Raw genomic sequence first — 23,631 nt, 5'->3', positions numbered from 1 at the left:
TTAAGTAGATATCAAAGAAGAATGCGAAAATCTAATTCTTTAAAACGCCTCAGAAACAAACCGGGTTTGTACAGGAATTCCAAATAATTTTTATAATATAAACCGAACCTTACTGCGAGCCATATTTTGTCAAAGATATTTTTGCTTAAATGAAAAATGGAGACTCAGCCGAAAACCAATCTTACCCCAGCCATTGAATTAATCTTAAATATATTATAAACTAAGGCTAAAATTGAAACCAGCGTTTAAAGACATGGAAACCAGGTTCACCAATCGATAGCAAGTCGGTATAATCCGTAAGCCAAACCATTTGAGGTTTGCCGCCCTGGTATTAGGTTGATTCATATGATTCATATCTTATACGTTTATATTACTTAGCGTAACATATGTAATTGCAATTTCATAAGGTCCATTTCTTTATTGGTCTAGATAGAGTGTGCCAACAGAAATACTCATTTTTCGGATACGCTTGGGCTTGGTTAACTCCCAGTATTGGCATACATCTCGCGGCATCAACATGACATTACGTTTGACGTTTTTTCCATTCAAGTTACTTGCAAAGATTCGAATAAAATTAATTTTAGCGCTTTTTGGACTGCTTGTAGGCGGAACAATTCTTAATTACACATACCAACGAGACGATGGAAAGGCGATGACATATTTCACATGGAAGCAAGCAAATCTACAATCCATTAGTACAAATGTTCCCAGACCACTCAACGATGTGTTGCTGACGGAACCTCAGCCAAAACCCGGACGCACCATATTTTTTATCGAGACCACCCGCGTTATCAGGCCAAAACCAGAGATGATAAACAACATGTTACAGCTGACGGCGCGTCAGGCTTGCGCAATTGAGTCAGCAGCGTTGCATAATCCCACTTTTGAGGTGTTTGTCCTGTTCGCTGGTCCCACCTATCGTTACTACGAGAACAGCAGCCAGCACCAGCAGCCGATCATTGATGCAATTCTAAGCTATACGAATGTGAAGCTCCGTCAATTGAATCTTAAACGATTTGCGACCGGTACACCTATTGAGGATTGGGTAAAATATGGACATCTGTTTAGCTCGAGGTTAGACGTAGCTAGTTTTCTACTTCGTAAATAACTATATGTATTCGTTTGGTTTAGCTTTCTGATTAATCACATATCTGATCTGCTCCGGTTTATAAGCCTTTATCGCTTTGGTGGCATCTATTTGGACATGGACGTGGTGGTATTGCGCAGCATGGAGGATATGCCCCTGAACTATGCAGGCGCCGAGTCTGATACTCACGTTGCCAGTGGTGTCATGAGCATGGCGCCTCATGGCTTTGGACATGAGTTTGCCGAATCTTGCCTACGTGACTTTCAGAAGCATTTCGATGGTGGTGCCTGGGCCAACAATGGACCTGGTGTCATAACACGTGTAGTACAAAAGGTTTGTCGCACTAAAAATATCACATTGATGATGGAGGACGAAAATCGCTGCCTGGGCTTCAAGGTGTTTGACCGAAATGCATTTTATGCGGTACCTTGGGAGGATTGGCGACATTTCTTTGATCCAAATTTAGTGAAGCAGACGCTGGCACGCACAAAGGATTCGTATTTAGTTCACATGTGGAACGACGTTTCCAAACAGATTAACAGGGTGGGTTCAAGTACCGCTTATGAAAAATATGCGGAGCAACATTGTCCAAGGGCATATGCTGCATCTGCCGAATTTTTCTAGGGTATAGTTAAATTTCTTTTTAAAAAAGATTCCTTACGGACGAAGATTTCCAATATGCACATGACCAGCGTGGTTCTGATAAGTGTCGATCTGGCTGCCATAAATAACTCGTTCGCATCCATCCACAGCAAATTTAATGTTATATAAATACAGCTAGCAATTGTAATACTTAAATAATATATAAATATGTTATTCAAGGCATTTCCTAAAACGAAATAAAAGTTGGGCAAAGTAGAATTGCTGCTTAGATGCACTGCACCTGGGAATACCGTAGACAGGCGCCAATGTTATCCTCTGCACTTCCTTTGCCTTCGACATTTCCATCTCCAAAATGTACTCCTATGTAAAAAGGTGTAACGGTGCTCTCAATGCGACAGGGCCAAACACCTGAGGAACAAAACTGGGCGCCGCAGTGCACCGGTTCACATCCCGGCAAGGGGCCGAGGCCCGTGCCAATAAAATCCTCAATGATGCACGGCATCGTTATGCGATCTGTGCATGTGCTAAAGAATTGACGTGCTTGACGACGACGACGGTGCCTGAGGTGTAAATCAAAGGCGCTGCGCAAGAAGCCCAACAGATCGAATCCACCCGAGGAACCTCCCCCACCCACTGGACGGGGACGTCTTGAGACGCCTAGCCTTTCTGTTGTCGCGCCAGACAGATTTATAATGTTATCGTCTTCACTCCCACCAGAACCCTCGGCGTCATCGTTAGCGGGTGAAGACGAAGGCGTTTCGTCTGCAGCAGTGCTCATGGCAGGCACAGTACTGGAACGTGAAGGAATTGGTGTGGTCATTTCTGCCGTGCTGCTGGCTGCAGATGTGACATCAGCTGCTGCTGCAGTTGTTACTGTGCTGACGTTGTTATTTAATGGCTGCGCGGGCGCTGGCGTTGTGGGGCTATTGACCGAATTGTTGATCGTTTGCATGAAACTGCCCGTCGCCATGGTATTTGTGGGTGTGGTATTATCAGCTATGGACGTCGTCGATGGCACCTCCGGTTGCCAGGGGTTGGAAGAGCTGCTGCTGCTGCTCGCCTCAGTGTTCATGCCGGACATAAATGAGCCACCACCTCCACCAATGCGAAAGGATTGCTCATCGCAGGGTTGATACACGATGGAGCACATGTCGGACTCCTGGCGCATACAGATGCGATAGTGCTGGTTGGCCAAGTGCCTTCCGTTGTCAGCGAAATTGAAAGTCTGCATAATGCCCTCTACTCCGGTGTGGTATTGCAAACATCCCGCCGGTGCGCGCTGACTGAAGGGTATCTGTGCAACCCGAATCTCCCACAATCGAATAGGCAGAAAGCGTGTCGATAGATTAATACTGATCTCAATGAGCTGCTCCACACCATTGTAACCATTAAAGGTGCTCATGTTTGTAGCAGCTGGCGGTCGCAGACTTCCATACAACGTTGTCTGACGTGGCAGCGCGCGAACTCCCACATCGTAGTATACTATAGATATTTAAAAAGGGATTACATATATTTTATATAGATGCTTGATACGGTTATTCTCGCTGGGTTTAGAGTATTTTTCGAGCACTCTTCAAGTAAGACTGATATACTCACAATGCTGTCCGCTGTTTTGGCCACAGAGCGTAAAAGGTCCAGTGGGACCACCGGTGATATTGAAGACGTCTCCATCGCAAACGCCGGTACGTCGATTGGGTTGACCCAGGGAGAAGTGATATAGATCGAGACGCAGCTGACTTATGTCTTCACTCATCATCTTGACACTGAGCTGGCAACCAGTGAAGTTGCTGGGCATAAAACTGGGAAACTCCGGCGACACAATATATGTCAGGTTATTGCTTATGGTTCCATTACAAGTGGCCACAAAGACACAGCATACGCCGAAACCCATGGCACACTCGCCTTTGGCCTGTCCACCCTTTTGACGGCATTCGTACGCATTTAAGCAGTTACCCAAGCGGCGGCCATCATTCGATAAGCACTCGCCATCTACGGGCACTGCAAATAGATGTATTACTGCAACAAGAGAAATATTAATATTACTAACTACATTTTACAGCACGGTATATAAACGTGAGCACGTTTCAATCAAATTCTGTCTCACTCAAAATGAGGCTTCTTGACTATTATTGGGTACTCTTAAAATGTAACCCTAAATCAGAACTTGACTTAAGATTGCGTTTCTCTGTGAAAATAACAATAGTGACAATTACTTGAATTGTGTATTATATTTAAACTATTTTCAAAAAGCACTTATCGTAAATTGCTGAGAACGTGTTACTTAAAACGTGTTTGACCCTCTTTGTGTTGACCTAGACCAACTTACCCTTGGGACGTCGACTGTTGCTGCTCGTTTGATTGCTGTTCCACTCGCCGCTCTGCGTAAGCTTGGATCCAATGCTGTACACTTCCTGCAGCAGCAACTGCTCATGCGCTGCTGCATCATCCTCGTCCTCCGTCTCGACCAGCTCAAGCTCCATTTGCAGTTGCTGGTCAGAAGATGGTGATTTCAAATCAGCGCTCCAGATATCATATTGACGCAGGGGTGGCCAGGCGGATTCATTTGTAGCAGCAACTGGCACTGAAGCTGGCACTGCCTCGCAATGCTGAAAGTTGAGCCACAATGTGAATATGCAAATACCTAGCAGCAGGCTCCAAGAAGATTTAACACCAGCAGTACTACAACAACCGGCTGGGCCACCAACGACAATAACTTTCTTTTTAGTCGCACATCGTAATAAGCTCACAATTTTATTGCACTTGCTTAGCAGAGACATAGGCGAAATTTTAATGACTACCCATTCCATGACCAATGCCAATGCAATGTGCAACTACCGCAAGACCACTCTCTGCTCTGGACCGTTTTGCTCCTTTTACAGCGTTTCGATTTTGCGCGTGCGCTTCGTTGTGTTGCTCAACGATAAGTGTGCGCCAGTCGCCAGCTTAAGCTTCAGCTTCACCTACCAGCTCCAGCTGTCCAAGCGGTTTGGATGCCATGCGTGGTTGCCCCGATCAGCTTTCCTCTCTCGCAGAATGTATGTTGCTGCTTCTCTTGGCGTTGCGATGTTGTGGCTCTAATCTGCGTTTATTTATTTACTATTCTCGGCTATGTGCTCCATTTCTTAGTGTGTTTGTGCTTTGATGACATTTGCCTATCATCAAATTAATCGCAGTATATAGAAAACTTGTTAAATAAAAGCTTTAAGAAAACGCTAGTAATTAGGCCTCTATTCATAAATGCAGCTGTTTTGTGTTTGGTTGTAAAATGTTTTGCCGTTAATTATCTAATAGCAGCCAGCTCTTGCATAAAGTCTATTTTGAGAGCACTTGACTTCGAAACATCCTATTCTACACATCAATGCAAACAGCAGATTTGTGGCAACGGATGGGCCCCAGTAGGCGTTGGCAAAATATTTTAGATTCTGAGAATTTATTACTCTAAAGCTGTGGATTTTAAGCTATAAGATTTTCGTAATTTGTGGGCGAATGGGTCGTCATGGTCAAATAATATATCGGCCAATCTTTAGAGGTGTTATCAGTAATCTACCTATAAAATATTGTGCTTCTGGCCTTATAGATCTCTTATTTAATTGAATCAGTGTATAAAAACTGATCAACATTCCTGATGTGAGGTGCCTTGCTCTTAAAGTGTACGAAATTGAGTAGTTCATTCAGACGGCCATGGATAGATCGGAACAGCTTGTTGTCCCAACCGCATACAGCCGGTTTATCTCATCCCCTTATATTTATACAAAGCTTGCATGTTTAATGACAGCAAATTGGCTTACTTATTCTGCAAAAGCCTGTGACCGGACAACACGTGAATTAGCTGATATTTGGGTTGCATTTGTGCTGCATCATGGCAACTCTGTTGAAGTTGCTATTGTCAGTTTTGTGAATGAATGCAATACGGAGGCCTCCGGTTGGCGAAAAAAAAATCAGGTTAAACAGCTCTGTAGTAACTTACGCTCGGCTCCAACCAACAACAGAAACTTGAACCACAAGCAAGTCTTTAAATAGTGGCCAGCAAACCATAGAAAGCTGACAAGTTCAGCGGAAAAAACGGTGTAAATGCGATTTATTTTATAGTTTGTGGCTTGTCACTAGAACATTTGGATATATCCAAAGGGTAACCTGCTGATTATCCACATTGCTTGGGAAAACTAATTCATTCAGCAGCATTTTAAAATTATTTATGATCTTTATATAAAAACTCTTTATATAAAAACTGTTCGTCCTGACTGACTGACATATAGATTGGAGATTAACGCGCAGTCAAAGCCCTAGGAGGAAAGGAGAACTTGCACCATTCTATCGGCCTCAAACTCATATTTTTGGCACGGGTACAGTTTATTAATGAAGAAAATAAAAAATCTCTTAGCAAAAGAATATTAGGGTTGCAGTGGTCGAGAATGAACGTCTGTCCAGTCAGCTTGTTGAGGAGGGATTCCTTCATTCCCTTAATCTCAGTGGCTTCCGCTCCCCTTCGTTCGTCGATATTCCAATTTATTTTGAGTGTAGGCTCCAAATGGGCGAGTCGAACTGGATTTTAAAAACAAACAGTACCAATCGGCTGCTTTTCAGGATGTTCGACAGAGTGTTGCTATAAGGATAATGGAAAAGAAGCACTCGCTTCCTACATTCTACTACCTAGTTATATCTGGATGGCAGGAATTTTACGTGACCTGTGAAGGCGCTTAGTCGTCCATAAAACTCGCTGTACATGAGGGTTGCTTTCTGGGCCGAGTTTTATATACGTTACACTACATCTCCCACCTACAGACTATAGACAAAGAGAAATTTATAGCCAGCTGCTTATCTTGGAGCCATGAAGCCAAGAACACAACAAAATGTGCCCTTGACTCTGTCTCTGGGAAATATCGACTTTCGAATATACACGAGCACAAAGTTTTGGACCAAATAATAAAGAAAAATCATTTTATTATGGAAATGTTTGTTGTTTTCTATTTCAAGGACATCTCATACAGTAGTTTAGAAAGCTACTGGATGCGCACTCAGTTAATATTAAAAAGGCTTGATATATAACATTAGCAGTGCATTCATCAAATAAAAAATATAACAGTCAAGGATTACAAAAAATAGGTATTTTGAGTATTTCTTTTTTAAATAAAGCGCTTAATCTTAAGTCATAGTTTGAACTTTGTACAATGCGTTTAGTAAGTTTGTTAGCCAAGTAATTTTTGTGTATGTGTTGTCTAAATATTTAAATGCCTATAACGGCTCTAGGGCTGTGGGACCGTGGGGACTCCCTTCCAGCTTACGCCAGACCACGTTGCACATCTCGCGCACTAGCGCTTTCTCGCCATCGTCCATCTGGTCGAGCGCACAGCCCGTCAGATTGCCCAGGCGATCGCGTTCCAGTTGCTCCCTCACCTCTAGGACCTGTAGGGCTCGAACAACAGCTTCCGGTCGGCCAGAAATTGGTTCGGGCAAAGCGGCAGCGGCCGCCGCAGCCGCGGCCACCGCCTGACTTATGTCCTGCTGTGTGTGTGTGTGTGGTGAGGGCGCTGATTTGGCTGGTGCTGCTGGTTGAGCCTGTGGCTGTTGCAGATTAGCCGTGGGCGCAGTGCGTTCCTCTTCTAACTGCTGTATGCGTCGCTCCAGCGAGCGCACGTATTGCAACGTCTGATCGTTGAGCGTGTGGGCGTTGCGCAAATCCTGCACAGAATTTAGCAGAGCAACAGATTGAAACACCGAATTCTCGTATTTATATTATTTTCACTTACCGGCAATTGCCTTTGTTCTGCATAGTTGCGCAGCGCTGTGATTGTCTCGTCCGCGTTGGTGCTTGAACTGGATCCGTCTCCATCATCGCGCAGCGCGTTGCGCGTGGCCGCACCGCAGCCAGCACAGAGTGCATTGGCGGCCACATGGGCACGCTCTTCATCTAAATACAAGCATAGCTCCTTCAGTTCCAGATTGTCGGTGATCAACTCCTGTTGCTTGTCATCCAATTGTCGCAGTTTGTTCTGACCGAAAGTATGAGAGTATTAATAAGGTTAGGTATTTATTTAAATCTTTAATCTTATTTCATAATAACGAAACTGAAATATTATCTCCAAGGATACGACAAGTAAAACAACTACAATACAAAATAAGTAAATGCTAGCGATCAGATGTCGTTTATTCCAGCTGCTATTTTATCCCTAACTAACCTGATAAGCTGCTACCTCTTGACGCATTACACTGGCCGTATATCGCCCAAAGCGCTGCCATTCTCGTGCCAGCTTGCGACCCTTTTGGCGATCATCGTCCAGAAAACAACACAAATCGCGTAGTTCCTGATTGTCATCCAGCAGACGCTGATTTTGCTCTTTCAGCGCGCGGAGCTCAGTTACCAGGGACTGTTAAAATTTAATAGATAGGTAAATAGATAATCACAGATTTGCATTGAAATTACCTGTAATTGTCGATTTTGTTCGATTGTTAATCGTCCACCATTGGCTGTTGGTATGCCCGTGGCCACGCTGGACGTGACCGAAGCACTGGGCGACGGATGTTCCTGTTCCTGCTTACGCACAAACTTCAGCATATCCTGTTGTGCCTTGCTGGACTGTTGTTGCTGCTGGTGCAGATAGCGTGCCTGCTGCTGTTGCTGCTGCCGCTGTTGTTGGTGTTGCTTAACAGAATCAGGTATATATATACTGGATAACTGCGGTATGTCTGGCGGATATTTAAGTGCCAAGTGAGGCTTTAGTATGCTGCCACCTGACCCCGGCTGTGGGGGAGGCTGGTAGCGAGGGGGTATAGAGTGTGCGGGCGCCTTTAGATGTGCAGCCTTGAGCGTTGCCTGTTGTTGCAGTTGGTAGAAGCTACGGCGCGTGGATGGCAACTGTGAATGGGCTGCCAGCTCCTTGGAATTGCTAGCAATCTGTTGCTGCTGCTGTTGCTGCTGTTGTTGCTGCTGTATGGGCAGACGCGATGCTGTTGCGTGCGTATGTTGCTGCTGCTGCAGGGTTGAGTGTTGCTGGTGTATTGTTGCCACAGTTTGCAGCTGATGCGATTGCCCTGCTGCCGCTGCTGGCGTTACTGTTACGCTTTGCTGCCCTGCTGCTGGCAGCAATGAGCGTCTTTGCTGAAATTGCTGTAATTGTTGTTGCTTGCTAATTGCATGCGGCGTCGTTGTCGTTGCCGCTGTAGTTGCTGCTGCTGCTGCTGTTGTTGTTGTTGTAGCTGTCGTTTTCTGTACAATTTTGTCAACGCTATTAATTTTTATCAAATTATTGCCTAAAGTGCTCGGCGATCCTGCTGCTGCTAATGTATGTTGCTGTTGTGGTTTCTGTTGTAGTTGCTGTTGTTGTTGCTGCTGTTGATTGCCAGACATTTTTATGTTGGTTCCTTTTTCACTTGTTTCTGTTTGTTTGTTTATTTATTTTGAGTGTCTAAGCCCTCGACGCCATGTTGCGTAATTGCTGCCAAATAAAACGATAAACAAACAAGAGAGTGTTCTAGTTAATTATCCGACTAGAAGGTACCCTATTTTAATCTGACATAAACGTACAAATGCGAACTCACACATGTACAAATAAATATTTGCAACTAGAACTTTTTAAACGTGGGGCTAACGGAGAAATATCTAAGATCTCTGTATTATATAATATAATATAAACATGGTTTATGCTCAAAAAACTAAACTGCAAATCGATTTTGGAGAAATAGGGTGATATATCGTGGATTTGAAATGATCTGCACGGGAAATAGGGCGACTTTAATACATAGTTTAGTTTGTACCTAGCTCTGGTAGTGTTTGAATATCCACGCGACAGTCAGATGGACAGGGTATAAAACAGGCAAAGCACAAAAAACACAAAAATGATTTAAAAAACAAAAAGAAGAAAAAGGAAAACAAGCAGAGCATTGGGAAATGGTATTTTTGCGATATTTAGGGGCACGCCGCATGTCATTTCCATGCTTACAATAATTAAACTGCCATTAGGCAACCGCTGATAGAAAGTGAAATGCACATTTTCCGCGACAGTGCAGCCATGACACATGCCCAATGCCACATAAACAAAGAGTCGCATAACAATTTCCTAGACGATTTTGCCTGTGTGTGCAGCTAAATGCAACGAAGCGTCGTAATTTTGGATGAGTCTAACTGATGAAAATGTCTCTGTCACTGTCACTGTTATTGTTATTGTTACTATTGCTATTACTAAACGACGCGTGGTTGTTGACTAAATGGTCGTTTCCGTTTCTGATTTGAAAACCGAAAGCACCGCAGCAGATGACAGATTGCACCTGGCTATGCCGTGACTATCACGCGCATCTCATCTCTTTAACTTGATTTTGAAAGTGAAAACTAATAAACGGCTGTGTGGATGATGCTATCTGAAGTTGCCTACAGGCAAGCTTAACTGTTATTCTTTATAAATCCCCTTGCAATGTACATTAAATATATAATTGTATGTATAAAAAAGCTTGTACTGACTGAGTGCCTGTCATAGACGATCATGTCTATATTAACTCGGGTGTCGATACTTTATCGAGTCGGAGATGTCTTCACATTTCATGACAAAATTAAAATATCCGCTACTAATATCCTTTGAAAATAACTCCAACCAAATCAAACAATACCTAAAACTGCGCTTAACTAATCTTTGTTGATCTGCATAAAAGTCTAAAACACGTCTTATATGAAAGATTCTTAGAAATGAATTTGAAATCGAAACATCACCCACACAATATTTGATACCCACTTCCACTCTGAAAATGATTTTGAAGCCGATCGGAAGGTAAACCAAAAAAGTTTAATACTAACCTATTTTATACCTATCTTAGACGGAAGTGAATGCATAGCTAATTTTATAAATATAGATAGATATATAGATAGATAGATATATATAGATATATATAGATATCTATATATGATACCAAGTCAATTGCATAAAAAACGTAAGAAATTTTGGGTTGATACTTTATTTTTAACTAAAAATCATTTGTATATTTAAAAATATAATAAATAAAAAAATAACTCCCACAAGTTTGACTGTAACTCCACCCACTAAGCATGGGAAACCGGCTCCAACGATTTTGCGGCTCAACACTTTCTCTTGCACAACAACTATTCGAACTCTCTTGTGTAAAAAGAGTGTTTGTAGCCGTAGCCTCTGCTTGTTGGCATGTAATTACAACTAGAACCCCGCTTGTGAAGAAACAAAACTGAGTAAACGCTTTGTAAGTAGTTAAGGTGTAATAGGCCCTTGGATTTAGTTTAAAGTGTGTCATTTGCAAGAAACTGTTTGACATAAACGTACAACTACAACTAGTTATAATTTGCGCCTATCTGGCGATACACAATGCTTTTAAGGAATACTCGTGTAGTTTTTCTTTGATTTTTGCATACCTTAAATAAGGGTTCTTCTATTATGCATTCAAGATACTGGAGAATGCCAATCGCAAGTAGTGAAAAACGGCTCACTTTAAAGGTCAGAAAATGCGAGGAAACTATTGTATGCACGGGAAAACCCAGATAACGATGGCAACTAATGCTTAAAACTCAAAAAAAAAAACCTTGACGCGGGCAAAGCCGGGCAATTCTCGCTAGTGCAATACATAAAAACATGTATTCAACATAAGATTTCCTCTTTTATTTAATTTGTTTGACAAAAAGAGGTTGACTCTAAACGTAAAGGGGGGGAGGTAGTAAAGTTCGCACCATGTATTGGCATTTCCGAAAGTAGACTTGAAATCGACCCCAGGTGCCCAAGCCCAAGCTTGGGCTCAGATTCAGCTACGGGAAGGCAATCAAAAGCAACAAATCTACGGCAACAACAATGAGAGCAATATCTGTGCTCATTAAGCGTAACTGACACACGAAGTTTTTGCTGTTGTTTTAATATTATTTTCTTTTAGGGTTTCTTCATTTTGCAAATGGCCAAATCTTCGTTACTCGTCGCCTGCCCGTAGCGGAGTCTGTATCTGTGTGTGACTCAAGCAATTACACACATACTTACGTATACAAGTGTGTGCTAGGTATGTATATAAATCTGACGCTGCCGCCCCCCTCATGATGAAGTTGGCTTCTCGCATTGTTTTTGCTCTTTACTTTTGGCAATTTTATTTTCGTCTGCGGCTCCGGCAAAGCCAGAAACTCAACGACAACAACAACGGCGAAGAGAGTCAAAGAGTGATTGTTATTATTTTGAGGTAATTCGATGATTTACAACTGTTGCTTTGTCTTTTGTTAGTTGTCTTTCAGAATGCTCCGACTCGGGCCCTCATTGCGTGGGGCGATACAAACGAAACAGCAACACCAGAATTTTTTCAAGCCAGTAACAAGCAAGAACGTTGCAACTTCGTACTACCCTGTTTAATAGTCTAAATAATTAATAAGGTTGGTGACTCTAAGAATTATCTTTAGAAGAGGTAATCAGTAGCCGACCTCTAAAAGTTTTTCAGTCTAGCTTTAAAAATATGCCAGATATAGTTATAAAAATGCCACTTTGACACGAAAATTTACGAACATATGTTTCAAGTTAGGTCAGTCATACGAACGGATGAACAGAAATTGCACAAAACCAATATACCCTCTTGTTAACTTTGTGAAGCGAGTATTACAAAGAGACGGTCAGTCAGTCAGCCCACTTGCCAGTCTGCCTGGCCAGGCCTTGCCTTCCAGACTGTTCGCTGCATTCTTTAGTTATTTCGTAATGGCAACGATGCTGTTTGCTTCTTTACTGCAATTTTGCATACACAACAAAGCAGCTAAGAGGAAGTGGTTAAAAACGTTACCCCACGCCAGTTGCTTTGTCCGCTGAATGTACGTTGCTGTAAGTTCTGGCAATGACGCGGGACTCTGGAGTTTTACGTTTCACACCTGTTGCCATTTGCAGGCCAACATTTAGGCGGGCGCGATTTCACTTGTCGCAGCTGTTGCGGTTTATCGGAGGAACTCTGTCTTCGGATGTTTAGCCGACAAGGTGACAGTATTAAAAGCTTCGTGAAAAGGGTTTAGCAGACCGACCTCGCTATCTGTGATATGGCAGCATTTGTGTATTGGCATATTGAATATACTGTCGTACACAATTGACAACACACACATTGTGTCAGCTGTAAAAGGGATAGCTGAAAAGTATGAGCCGCACTTTCGATGCCATTCTCTCTTGTTTTCAGTTAACTGTCAGACAATATGTTAAGTCAAACAACGAGCACAACGAACGAAGCTTTCACCTTTCCAATGCTATCAATCACTTGCCCACTTGTTCAGCGCTTGCCAAACGATTCGCATCACTGTTGATTGCATGCATGCGACTAATTTGCATGCATAGGTGCCAAAGGTTAAAGAGTCCACTAACGTGTTAATTGACAACTACATATACATATATGTAAAAGTCTTGTATATACATATGTGTCCTACGTCCTGCTGATATGTCAGAATAGTGAAACTCGTAAGTTTGTCAAAAAAAACTTATATTTCGACTGAATCATTCTTATTGAATCTATATGATGTAACAGTCTAATTTTGATAAAATTGTACATGTTTAAATGCCGAGGATTGGTCCAGCTATCATAATTAGCAAAAAGTGGTACAAGAGCCTACATTTAAACCTTTCGTTCCAATTGCATATAAGGTCCATTTTCGCGGGAAATTAGTAATCTAGAGATCTGAACATAGTCTAGCTGAAAGAATTCACGAAGCGGAGATCTGTAACCTTTAACCTCTTTAGGTTTACTGGCATGCAGGCTGTTGTCATTTATACAAATTTGAATAATGCTTTCGATTCAATTAAATAGTCCTTGCTACTTTTCTATTAAAACTTCAAATATTCCTGAATCCACCGCTGAAAAACGGCTTAAGTACAAACTATATGACTCTTTCTTTCAGTGTACATAATTCAACTTATTTTATGTCTTGGAATTATGACAATCGGCATATTTTGCCAAGGTTTGATTTTTCATTTTTATTTCTTTACTCAACGAAGCTTCAAACAAGTGTTTAATTAAGGAAATGAGCTTAGAGATATAAGCACACATTTACGCACACGCACATGAGCACACATCAAATTAATACTACAAAAAAAACAAAAAAGAAAACATAACTGCTATCTTCGGCACACCAGAGATTGGATACCCTATTGCAGAAAAGTGAGGAGAATTGTGAGCTGTGTTGAGTATTATGAAGTATTGTGAAGAAAATCAATAAGGTGTACCACACAAACAATCATTTATCTCTTCGCAAAGAGCTATTCATTAAAATCAAATTGGCTGAGGATACATCAAAAGCAAAAGGTCCCTACGGCAGCTATATAATATTGTCCGATTCGGCAATTTTGTGACAGAATCGCAACACTCTCCTTCAGAAGGGTATAAAAATACAAGTAAATAATTGATTGGTAAATAATTTAAAAAAAACTAAAAACAAATGCGTATGTATAAAAGTGTACATACATATGCTTAAAATGTACTCAAGGTTAAAAAATCTCTTTTATAGTACACGCACCGGTCGCAAGACCGACAGCTTTTTGGAAGTGATGACAAGCAGCAACAACAAAAACAAGTCACGGCGACGAGAAAACCACAAGTCATGTGGGTTAAGTACACTTACTTAACAACACAATTCAAAACTGACCGCGCGCACAGACGATGAAATATGTAATGAAAGGTAAGGCTTAGCTCAGCTCAAGACGGCGAAGGCGACGGCGACGACAGCAACAGCCAACAGCAATACTTGAAAAAGCAATTGCAAGAGTGTGCGAATAGGATCAACCAGGGATGGCAACTTTATTTATTTATTATTCAAGTACGTATTAAGCTCGATTGTGCATATGCTTGCTTAATAGGCCCGCGGCTTGTCTTTAAGCGTACATGTGTGCAGGCATCTTAGTATTTAAAAAATAATCTTAAGGACTAGCAAGATTGATCTAGTCAAAAGTACCAGACTGGCAAACACCCTGTACCGAGCTTTCTTAACAAAAAGTCTATTTGTATAGTCGACACAAAAACACAGGTAAGTATGTATGTAGGAACATACATACATTTGCCATTTTATACAGCAGATGTGCCTTTTTTCCCCCAGCCCCAAACTTTCGGAATTGCACTTTAAAACCATAAATTTTATGTTTATAGCATATGGTTCAAGAAATACTCAAAAACCCCTTCTGAAAATATTTCGGAAATAGAAGCAGATCTCAGAATAATACTCAGTTAATGAATTAAATTGTACAAAAAACATTTGTTAGGGCTGGAAGCCCGGTCAAACACGAGCGTAAGACATGCGTTTAAAGAAAAGCCTGGAAAAGCACGACGCTAAACAAACATGCTAAATTTTTACTCATAATTTGTTATACCTTGCATTACATAAATGTGTAATGCAATCATCACCGCCCCATATTGCAATCTTTATCGATAATTTGTATTTAACAAATTCGTCACTTAAATTGATTTTTAGTTAATACAATCAGATACGTGCGATGGAGACATTCCTTTAAATCTCTTTGTATTAATAGTTTTAGATAGGTGTGAGATTAGCTGCAATATTCAGATATTGCCCAATATTTGATGGAGCTTTTTTCAAGTGTTTTTATTTGACGTGAAGTTGGATCCGTGCCCGCACTCAGTGCGAAGGAAACCCATTAATCACACCAGTACAGGTTGCGACCATCTCTAGTTTTTCCTATTTAAAATAACTATCATAGATTATCTGAGCTTTAAGCTTCTTGAAGTTAAAACTATTTGGCAGCCCTGATCTATACCGACTTTGAACAGTCGCCCACAGCACGAGGCGAGCCGGTAAGCAAACGCATGAAAATGTGACAAGAAAACTCGCACAAAAAGCAATGTCAAGCAAAACAGACACACGAAACACCCACGTACTCCTGCACAGACATACAGAGCCCGACCGATTTCGACGCACTCCGAATCTATACGCTTCATTGCATTTGCGTTGCACGCACCAAAAACGAGATATACTACACCATAGTATACAGGCACCTACACAGACATATACTTATGTGTGGATGGACATGCATGTGTATATCGTTTTTCAAATGTTGCTCGAAAAACGCCTTCGTCGTTTGTATTGAATGACAAACGATAATACCATCACATTCGATGTTGCTGTCGCCATCGCAGTCAGCTCTAAAAAAGACAGTCAGCATAATTTTCATGAATGAACTCTGTGGACCAAACAAAGGGAAACGAGAGAGACTAGCAAGCCAAATCATATTTCAGCGAGTTGCTCATTTATCAAATTTGGTGGGAAGAGGAGAGACCATAAGACGGTTAAATTGCACGTGACACCGTGACTGGAAAAGCCGCTAAAATTTATCAATCACCGAGCCGTGCGCATTTAACTTTGGTCAACAACTTCCGAGAAGAAAACCAGTGGAACCAGTTTATATATGATAAGTCTTGACGTTAATAAAAAGAGTGTAACCCAGATCACAAAATTTATCATTCAACTAATTAAAAATTTTGAACCTAGCCATAAGAACATTAAAACCTAAAAGGCCACCCACGATCGCAGAACATTTTGGTTACTAAGTTCTTTCTCCGTTCTATTCTTTTATAAGTATAAAAAGAAAAATAATATCATGGTTATAAAAGGCACGCTCCAATTTCCGCGTTCCAGCGTCATTTTTTTTCAATACACCCTTAAAAATAGGTAGTGCATATGTCAACTCCAGTTGCTTTAAATTGCGCTTATCCTTTGCCAGCGCTGCAATTTAGAACAGAATGTTACTTATTTCACATTTTGAATACCTTCCTCTGAAATTGACCTTATTTTTAATGCTAATTTTTTATAGACACACCCTACAATTTTTAAAAGATCGGACATCTAACATAGTAGGTATTCATCAGTAAATTTACAAAAATGTAGCGCAGGGAGAAGAAACGCTGTCGCTGAGTAAGTTGTGACATTGAGCTTGTGAGCGGTCATCTTCCTTAACCGGACACCTCCGATAACCGAACAAAAACAGCGATGCGGTGGGTATCCGGTTATGGGAGCTTTTACTGTAACCTGCAAGGATATTCATTTTTTCGGCACGCTAAACATCAATGTTCTTTCTTAGTTTATCTTTTCTTGTAATTAAATTCTATGCATGTTTTTTTTTTTATTTTTATGCTTTTTATCAATATCAATATATAATTTACAGCCAGTTTGTTATTTTTTAAGTTTTTGATCTTCGATGTGGCAACTTTTGGCATGAAATCAAGATTCTATTCGATTCGGCCTCACTTTGTCAATCGTTAAAATCAAATGATGCCATTAACAATAAACATGGCTTGGGAATGGATATTTGTGCTGTATATATTGCGCAGCAGTTGTTGGGGGATTGGTTCTCTGTAATAATATTCAGCATTTAGAACTGTGCGGTTGTAGATCACATGATGAAATTGGGGAGTGTCTCACACAGCCATTCAAATTATGCATAAGTGATACATAAATGACATCGAATCTCATAGCTGTTAACTGGACTGGAAACAGCTTGTTTTGATCGAAGATTCGTGTTCAATGAGTAGAGAATATAACGGTTGCAAATACTTTAAATTACAAATTTATCTCAATTAAGTCAAGACCATCTGTCTGATATGACAATTCCATAAACTAAATGTGTTATTAACCGCGGTAAATCATTTCCAAAGTTGTTTAACTCAAATGTCGATTGTTGGAAAGTTAACTTTTGCATTAGTTAGACTGTACTCAAATAAACCCACTTAAGTTTTGTCCCAAAGTGGGGGAAAGCGGTGTTCAAGGTTTGTACGAAACATCGAGGACAATGTAGGGCTTCATTTATTTATAGCTTAGATGTATAAGTTAGCAGCCGATCGGATGGTAGATAATAAAGTTGCAACTGTTTATTCTCAAGTTTTAGAGGGATTTCCAAAATTTAATTAATAAACATATTTTTAAAGCTTTGCTCATAAAATCTTTCACTCTATTTTCCAAACAATAGGGGTGGATTTCGAATTCTTTTAAGCATTTTTATAGTGATGTTTAGATATATCTTGAACTCAGCTATTCTACAAGGAGTGCGAAACACAAATGAATTTGCACAAAGATCCTTGGAATGGGGATTAGGCCGATCGAAATGTTAACTAAAAAGTTTCATACAACTGCTTTTTGCGATTGCGGGTGGTCTTTCCCAAAAACCTGCGAATGCGTGTACATAACACAATACGGAAAACTTGTCAGCTTATGGTTCTGATGGTTTGGTTAATGCGTTGAAACCCATCAGTCACTCAGTCAGGACTTACAGTTTAATGGGAAATTGGGCTGATGTTTTTGTTTTGTGTTTGTGATGCGTAGTACGGCGGAGAGTGCTAGCATATACATATATATTAGTTATCCCACATACAAGCGAAATTGTATTCTTAGTGTATAATTAACACAATGAACTTCAACTTTCGTCTCGCATGGTTAATCTAATGCGGAATTTTTCGTGCGTCATTGCCTAGCCCTATTTGCAATATTATTATGCTTCTATTCGATGAATGACACTCACAAGAGTTGTAAAATATACAAATTTATTGCTGTTATAAATTTACATATGTATGTATGTATGTACATGTATATACATACAGCGAATTTGACATGCAGCCAAAGACATGGAATTAATATTACTCGAATTAAAAAAAAATCATCAAAAAAGTTTTGATTTGGGAACCGACCTCGATTTTGAGAAAAAATGTGATGTAACCCCTTGCTTTTTGGTCGATTCATCATACCTCCTTTTGCTGTTACATACATTTGCACCAAACCAATATACCCTTTGTAACTAAGTAGCAACATTCGAGGTCATGCATGCGCAATAAATGCCACTGGAAATGCCCAATACTAAAGACCAATTAGTTTTCTATTAAATGTTTTTTTTTTTTATATAGGAAACAATAATAAGAGCATATCAGTGCAATGTGCGTCTGTTTATATATATTCGTATTTATTAATTAATTTTTTTCTAAATTTAAATACGTGTGTATCCGCGTCAGTATTAATATTCTCTTGCAAACGCCTAAATGGATATATCCCAAAATTCTTCCACAAATTTAGCAGCTAACCTTGAATTACCAATAATGAGGAATACTCTTCGACTGATTCGAACTGTGAGCAGAGTATTGCATAGTCGGTTAGCTACGTTTCTATTTACCAATATTGAAACGTAGTAAGCTATGCCATTAAAGCGGAAATCATTAAATAGCTATAAAGATTGCACACGTGTGTGTGCCGGGGAATTGTACTTCCTTTCTTCAACAAAGCGGCTTATGTGACGCTCGCTCGCGATTCAAATGGACCATAATGCGGTCGCTTTTGAGCGACAGAAACTTCCGGATTGAACGATTTTTAATGCCATAAAAGGACTTATATACTAACATACATACATGTTTCGGTACTGTAATATTTTTTTAGATGCTCTAATTTTGTCCCTTTGTACTCTATTGAACTCCATCCCTAAAGTTATATTGTACACTAGTGCCCGTGCCCAATTTTGTGCTTTAAAATTAAAGTTATATTTAAATTAGTATAAAGCAGAAAAACATTCAGATGGATTTTTTTTAATAAAAGATTTGTTACAAAGTAAGGCATAATGCGGTTACAACCAGATTATTACACCATTCATCTGCCGTAGGTCTGGGGGTCTCTATATTTTGACACCTCGGAAATAATAAACCCTTTTCAATTCTACTTGACATATAGCAACATTTATAAACTTATTCAAGAACCGTTCGCTTAAATGATGAACAAAAATTTGCAGAATGTGGGTATCAGGTAATCCAATACGCATGCTATAACATGGAACCACTGAACCATGGATGATTCAAAATGAAAGAGAGAATTTTATCTCTGTAGTTGTAGCTGGGCTCGTCTTTCAACAGCTGTGCCACGATTAAAAGTTGGTTGCTCTCTGTTGGATGCTGCTTGTTTATAAATCAAGTCACACTATGCTGTTGTGCCAGACCTGTGCCGGTTTTCATCATCGGTGCGAATTGAGTAAGCCGTAAATAAGGGAGGCAAGCGAAATTGATAAACCTCTGACCGTTGACGAAAATAGGGCCGCACGTATTTATAAAGGGCAGGCTAATAACTTCACTAGATGCAGCAATGTCTAAAGGCACGCATCATTGCAGTCGCAGTCCGAGCTCTAACGATAACGACAACAAAATGTTGATGGCACAAATTATAGGCAAGAAAACCAACCACAGCCAAAGACTGTGGCAATCTGGCTGAGTCAGTCGGCAGCAAAAGTGGCAGTAGCTGCGGCAGTGGAAAGTAAGCAAGAAAGTCTTAGCCACTCAGCCGAGGCTGTGGCGACGTCGTTGAGACCCACAATTTCCGCCATTTATGACAGTCACAAATCGAGTTATACTAACACCGCACCGTTCGACGTACTTTCTAATTTCTAAATGTACTGTTTTGATGCTGTCGTTTTGGTTGTCACATACCCTGTACCCATCCAGAAAAATATGTATTTACAGAACTACATGTTAAACATATGTCATTAATATATGTAAAATTAAAAAAAAACCGATTTTGCTATTTGACCCGAGCATCAGGTTTATTGCGCCTAGTATTTCCAACTGTTCTTAATGTAAGAGTTAAAGTCATCATTTAATAGTGCGAGTAACTAAAGCAGAACAAATGATTTCAGGAGTTATAATTGTTCTTCTTCACACTTGTATTCAATGTTTATTTCCTCCCACTGTTGCTCTCAACAGGGCATTTCAAAGTCGAGCACTTCTACATATTTTCTCTTCGTGCTTTCTTGTCTTCTAACACAACTTTTGTGGCATTATTTTTTAAGTATTTTAGCTCAGCACAAACTTGTTTTTAACGGCAAATAGAGTGTTAATGTTAATTTGTGCATGCGATATTATATTTGCCCAAATATCCAAGCAATAGAAACTTGCTGGCATTTTGTGCAGTTACATTTTATCTAAATTTCCACAGTGTTCGCCTAAATGCCTCAGCACAGTAGTAATTACGTTGACATGGCAACATACTCTGCACACAGTACAATGGAATCAACAGCGCAGCATCCGCAAAGCAAAAGCCTGATGTTTAGGAGGTGGCCATTTGTGGTATGGTAGCCAAGTTATGCTAGGTCAAATCGACTGGCTGTGCAGTGTGTATGTAACTAAAGCATGCCGACGCATCGGTACAGGAAGTTGAGCTTGTTATTTCATCAAAAAGCATTTGTGCTTTCTTTTTGTTTCAGTTTGAGTTTGAATACCATCGATTTCTTTATTATATCTAATACTTTTCAGTATATAGGTATTCTTAACAAAGAATTGAAATTATAAAGACTGATTATATGTATGTTCGTTTCTAGATAAACTAGTCTCTTAGCCTTAAAGCTATAAGACTTTGTTCCAGACTGTACGGAGACGTCCGGGTTTAACTACTATGCCACTATACCTATAAAGAAAAGATAGAGCTCTTAAGTTCTCAGCAGCAGACTACTCTATCATATCGCTATTATATGTACGATCGGTTGGAAATAGAGATGTTGCATAAAAACATTTCTATGTATTGAAATATACCGTGCATTAACTACGTACATATGTCTGCAGGCTTGCGATGCCAGCTACTGCCGACCACAAGATAGTAGCTTCAACTTTGCCGACTGCTTTCTTCTTGTCTGATGTGCCGTTGTCATTTTCAAGGCGGGCCAATGCAAAAGCTTCCAGCAACATTTTCTGCTTTTTGTGGGAAAATGTTGCCAACGATAATGGGCAAGGTGAGGCAGTTGCCGCAACAGCAGCGTAAGAAAAATAACTAAAAGTCTAAAGGAAAAGTATGCTGCGATGTGTGGTGGCGGTGTCGATAGCTGGACAGGAAGTTAAACAATAACTTGTTCTAGTTGCCTGCCGTGGCCATAAACTGGGACACTTGTTGCGACAAGTTGAACGTTCAGTTGAAGGAAATCAAAGATGGGACCAAGATGACAAGAACTACACACATACACACACAGGCACTGGAACACGTTCACCCAAACATTCCAAACTACCCACACAGCGGTAACTGGGAGTGGTACACGAGGAAACCTATATTGTCTTAATGAACCACGAATCTGATATGCTGCAGCCGCGTTCAACTAAAAGGCCGCCCAATTATATAAAAAATACACAAAATGACACGCTTAAGAAAAGAGAGCAGGGCAGTGACTGGGGCAGCGAAGTCGGTGTACGCATTCAACGATGCTGCGTGATAAGCCCACAAGAAAAAGAAAGTTTTTTTTTGCCAGCAAAACGATTTCATTGACAAAAAGCTCGTGCATCGAACTTAGCATAACTGTTGTTGTTGCCTGCTGTTTTGGCATTAGTTACACTTTATCGATACACGAAATTGACTTAACATATTTCTAACAGCAGCAGCAGCCGACGCAACAGGTTGCTAGCCTGGGCTTGCATGGCTCTCTTCTCTTTTTCTCTTTCACTGCGGATTGTCTTGCATGCATTTTCGTATTGATCTGCTGCACATTACATTTCGAAATGCCGCACTGTTTGTTGTTGGCCGCTCAATCAGTTATACCTGCTGCAGCACATAAAAACATCACCAACAACAACAACAACATCGAAAGCAGCGTCGGCAGCGACTGCAGTTTTTTATTTGATCTCTCTTATTGTTGAGCCGTTGTCGTGCATCTTTTTCTGCTCTTTTGTTGTTGTTGTTTTGTTTTTGCTGCTGTTCCTGCTGTTATTATTGTGTTTCACTGTGAAATTTATTAGCGCATATAAATGCTTCAAAATTGATGTTATTGTCATTTTAAGTTTGACCCTTTTCTGCCTGTTCAAATTGTTCCTCTTATTCTTTGAGCTGATGGCCTGATTTGAAAATTAATTTTTGTGGAAACTGTCTTTGGTTTCGTCGACTGTTTACTTGTTTAAATCTTGCCCATAGAAGTGGAGGAAAAAACAAAAGACATGCCGCTCCCAATACGCATCCAAGTAGGCGTTACAGTGTGCCAGAGGAGAGGGGAAGTGGCAGAATGAACCTTCTTATGCCGATCTATGAGTTAATTCAGTTTGCCTTATAAATGCACCAGGCTAGTGGGCGGGCTGTTAGAGATATGCAAAGATGCCGAGTTAGTCCGTAGGCAGGGGAGGGCGTACTTACCCACGTACATATGTATGTATGTATGTATGTAAGTTGGTGGCTTGACAGTCGCTTTATGCCTTTTTCTTATTTTTCTTTGCTATTTACACAGTTCAGGGCGAAGCTTTTTGGCGTGGAACTTAAATTCTGCTGGCAGCGTGGGGTTGGCGACGATCCGTTGGCCACATACACAAGAAGCAAGTTGGATTAGACGTCTTCGCAGTGCGTTAAATTACACTGTTCTACGGTCGCAACATCAGCAACAAATATTTGAAAACGCATGCGTGTTCCTGCTGGTGCCGCATTCCGATGGAAACATGGCGCGATCCGCGATAAATTGTTTGAATAACGAAAATGCTCACACAATTTTAAGGCAATAACATTCAAGTATCCTTTGTTTGTTTATTGCGACACAATATATACACACACACATATACACACGTAAAAACAAGCAGGCACAATTTCGCGCACTTCGGCTTTTAGTATGTATCTTTTATTGGCTTGAATTTTTCTGCCTGCCCTTTATGTGAGACAGAGACGCAGACGCAAAACAAATCAGCGATCTGGTACTTTTTTTTCTTTTTGCACAACCAACTTGCTATGTGTACATAAAACTAGTTAAAGGGGCGAGTGCTCGAGGCGTGTGTATTATCTTTGCAATAATTTACAAGCGTCAACATTTTTGTCCGTGACAAGCCGACGCGACCGACCCGCTCAAATTCCAACAACAAATTAAACATTAATGTTATTTAACAGATGTTAACAGCAACAACTTGGAGAGCATAATAGCCTCACGAGAGGTTAACATAATATATCGATCACGCAGATTTGGTCATATTCGCATATTCGACAATCGATTTGACAACAATTAAAAGACAGCACT

The 23,631-nt window shown here is 40.5% G+C and overlaps 3 protein-coding genes across 4 annotated transcripts; 1 reads left to right on the top strand and 2 right to left on the bottom strand.

Moving 5' to 3' along the window:
• The first annotated feature begins 293 nt into the window (after positions 1-293).
• Positions 294-1,949, top strand: LOC135426173 (lactosylceramide 4-alpha-galactosyltransferase-like). Of its 2 annotated transcripts, XM_064679180.1 has the most exons (3): positions 294-1,074; positions 1,132-1,630; positions 1,740-1,949. In XM_064679180.1, the coding sequence occupies exons 1-3, from the start codon at positions 518-520 to the stop codon at positions 1,773-1,775; spliced, it is 1,092 nt and encodes a 363-aa protein (XP_064535250.1). In that variant the 5' UTR covers positions 294-517; the 3' UTR covers positions 1,776-1,949. The 2 variants fall into 2 exon arrangements, with proteins under 2 accessions (XP_064535250.1, XP_064535249.1); XM_064679179.1 differs by having other exon boundaries at positions 303-1,074; positions 1,132-1,948.
• LOC135426172 (uncharacterized) lies at positions 1,870-4,719 on the bottom strand. Its single transcript, XM_064679178.1, has 3 exons — positions 4,017-4,719; positions 3,287-3,706; positions 1,870-3,172 (listed from the first exon to the last, which is right to left on the bottom strand). Exons 1-3 carry the CDS (start codon positions 4,495-4,497, stop codon positions 1,956-1,958), a joined length of 2,118 nt encoding a protein of 705 aa, XP_064535248.1. The 5' UTR covers positions 4,498-4,719; the 3' UTR covers positions 1,870-1,955.
• A 1,880-nt stretch (positions 4,720-6,599) lies between these two features.
• Positions 6,600-23,480, bottom strand: Ccdc85 (coiled-coil domain-containing protein 85). Its single transcript, XM_064679162.1, has 5 exons — positions 22,770-23,480; positions 8,112-9,123; positions 7,867-8,055; positions 7,438-7,680; positions 6,600-7,369 (listed from the first exon to the last, which is right to left on the bottom strand). The coding sequence occupies exons 2-5, from the start codon at positions 9,033-9,035 to the stop codon at positions 6,923-6,925; spliced, it is 1,803 nt and encodes a 600-aa protein (XP_064535232.1). The 5' UTR covers positions 9,036-9,123; positions 22,770-23,480; the 3' UTR covers positions 6,600-6,922.
• Between the last annotated feature and the right edge of the window lie 151 nt (positions 23,481-23,631).

The sequence above is a fragment of the Drosophila montana genome, unplaced genomic scaffold (assembly GCF_035044405.1).
Source record: "Drosophila montana isolate Dmon_TW-CO22-7 unplaced genomic scaffold, ASM3504440v1 contig_1965_1, whole genome shotgun sequence".
NCBI lineage: Eukaryota > Metazoa > Arthropoda > Insecta > Diptera > Drosophilidae > Drosophila > Drosophila montana.
This window is presented reverse-complemented; position numbering and strand designations above follow the sequence as displayed.

Bases quoted from the DNA above. Each gene is read 5' to 3' on its own strand.
- Ccdc85 (XM_064679162.1), bottom strand. From the start codon at position 9,035: ATGTCTGGCAATCAACAGCAGCAACAACAACAGCAACTACAACAGAAA. The intron at 8,056-8,111 runs GTAATTTCAATG...AAATTTTAACAG, and splicing joins AACAAAATCGACAATTACAG to TCCCTGGTAACTGAGCTCCG. The intron at 7,681-7,866 runs GTTAGTTAGGGA...ACTTTCGGTCAG, and splicing joins AAGAGGTAGCAGCTTATCAG to AACAAACTGCGACAATTGGA.
- LOC135426173 (XM_064679179.1), top strand. From the start codon at position 518: ATGACATTACGTTTGACGTTTTTTCCATTCAAGTTACTTGCAAAGATT. The intron at 1,075-1,131 runs GTTAGACGTAGC...CGTTTGGTTTAG, and splicing joins GGACATCTGTTTAGCTCGAG to CTTTCTGATTAATCACATAT.
- LOC135426172 (XM_064679178.1), bottom strand. From the start codon at position 4,497: ATGGAATGGGTAGTCATTAAAATTTCGCCTATGTCTCTGCTAAGCAAG. The intron at 3,707-4,016 runs GTAAGTTGGTCT...CTCTTGTTGCAG, and splicing joins CAACAGTCGACGTCCCAAGG to TAATACATCTATTTGCAGTG. The intron at 3,173-3,286 runs GTGAGTATATCA...AAATATCTATAG, and splicing joins CCAAAACAGCGGACAGCATT to TATACTACGATGTGGGAGTT.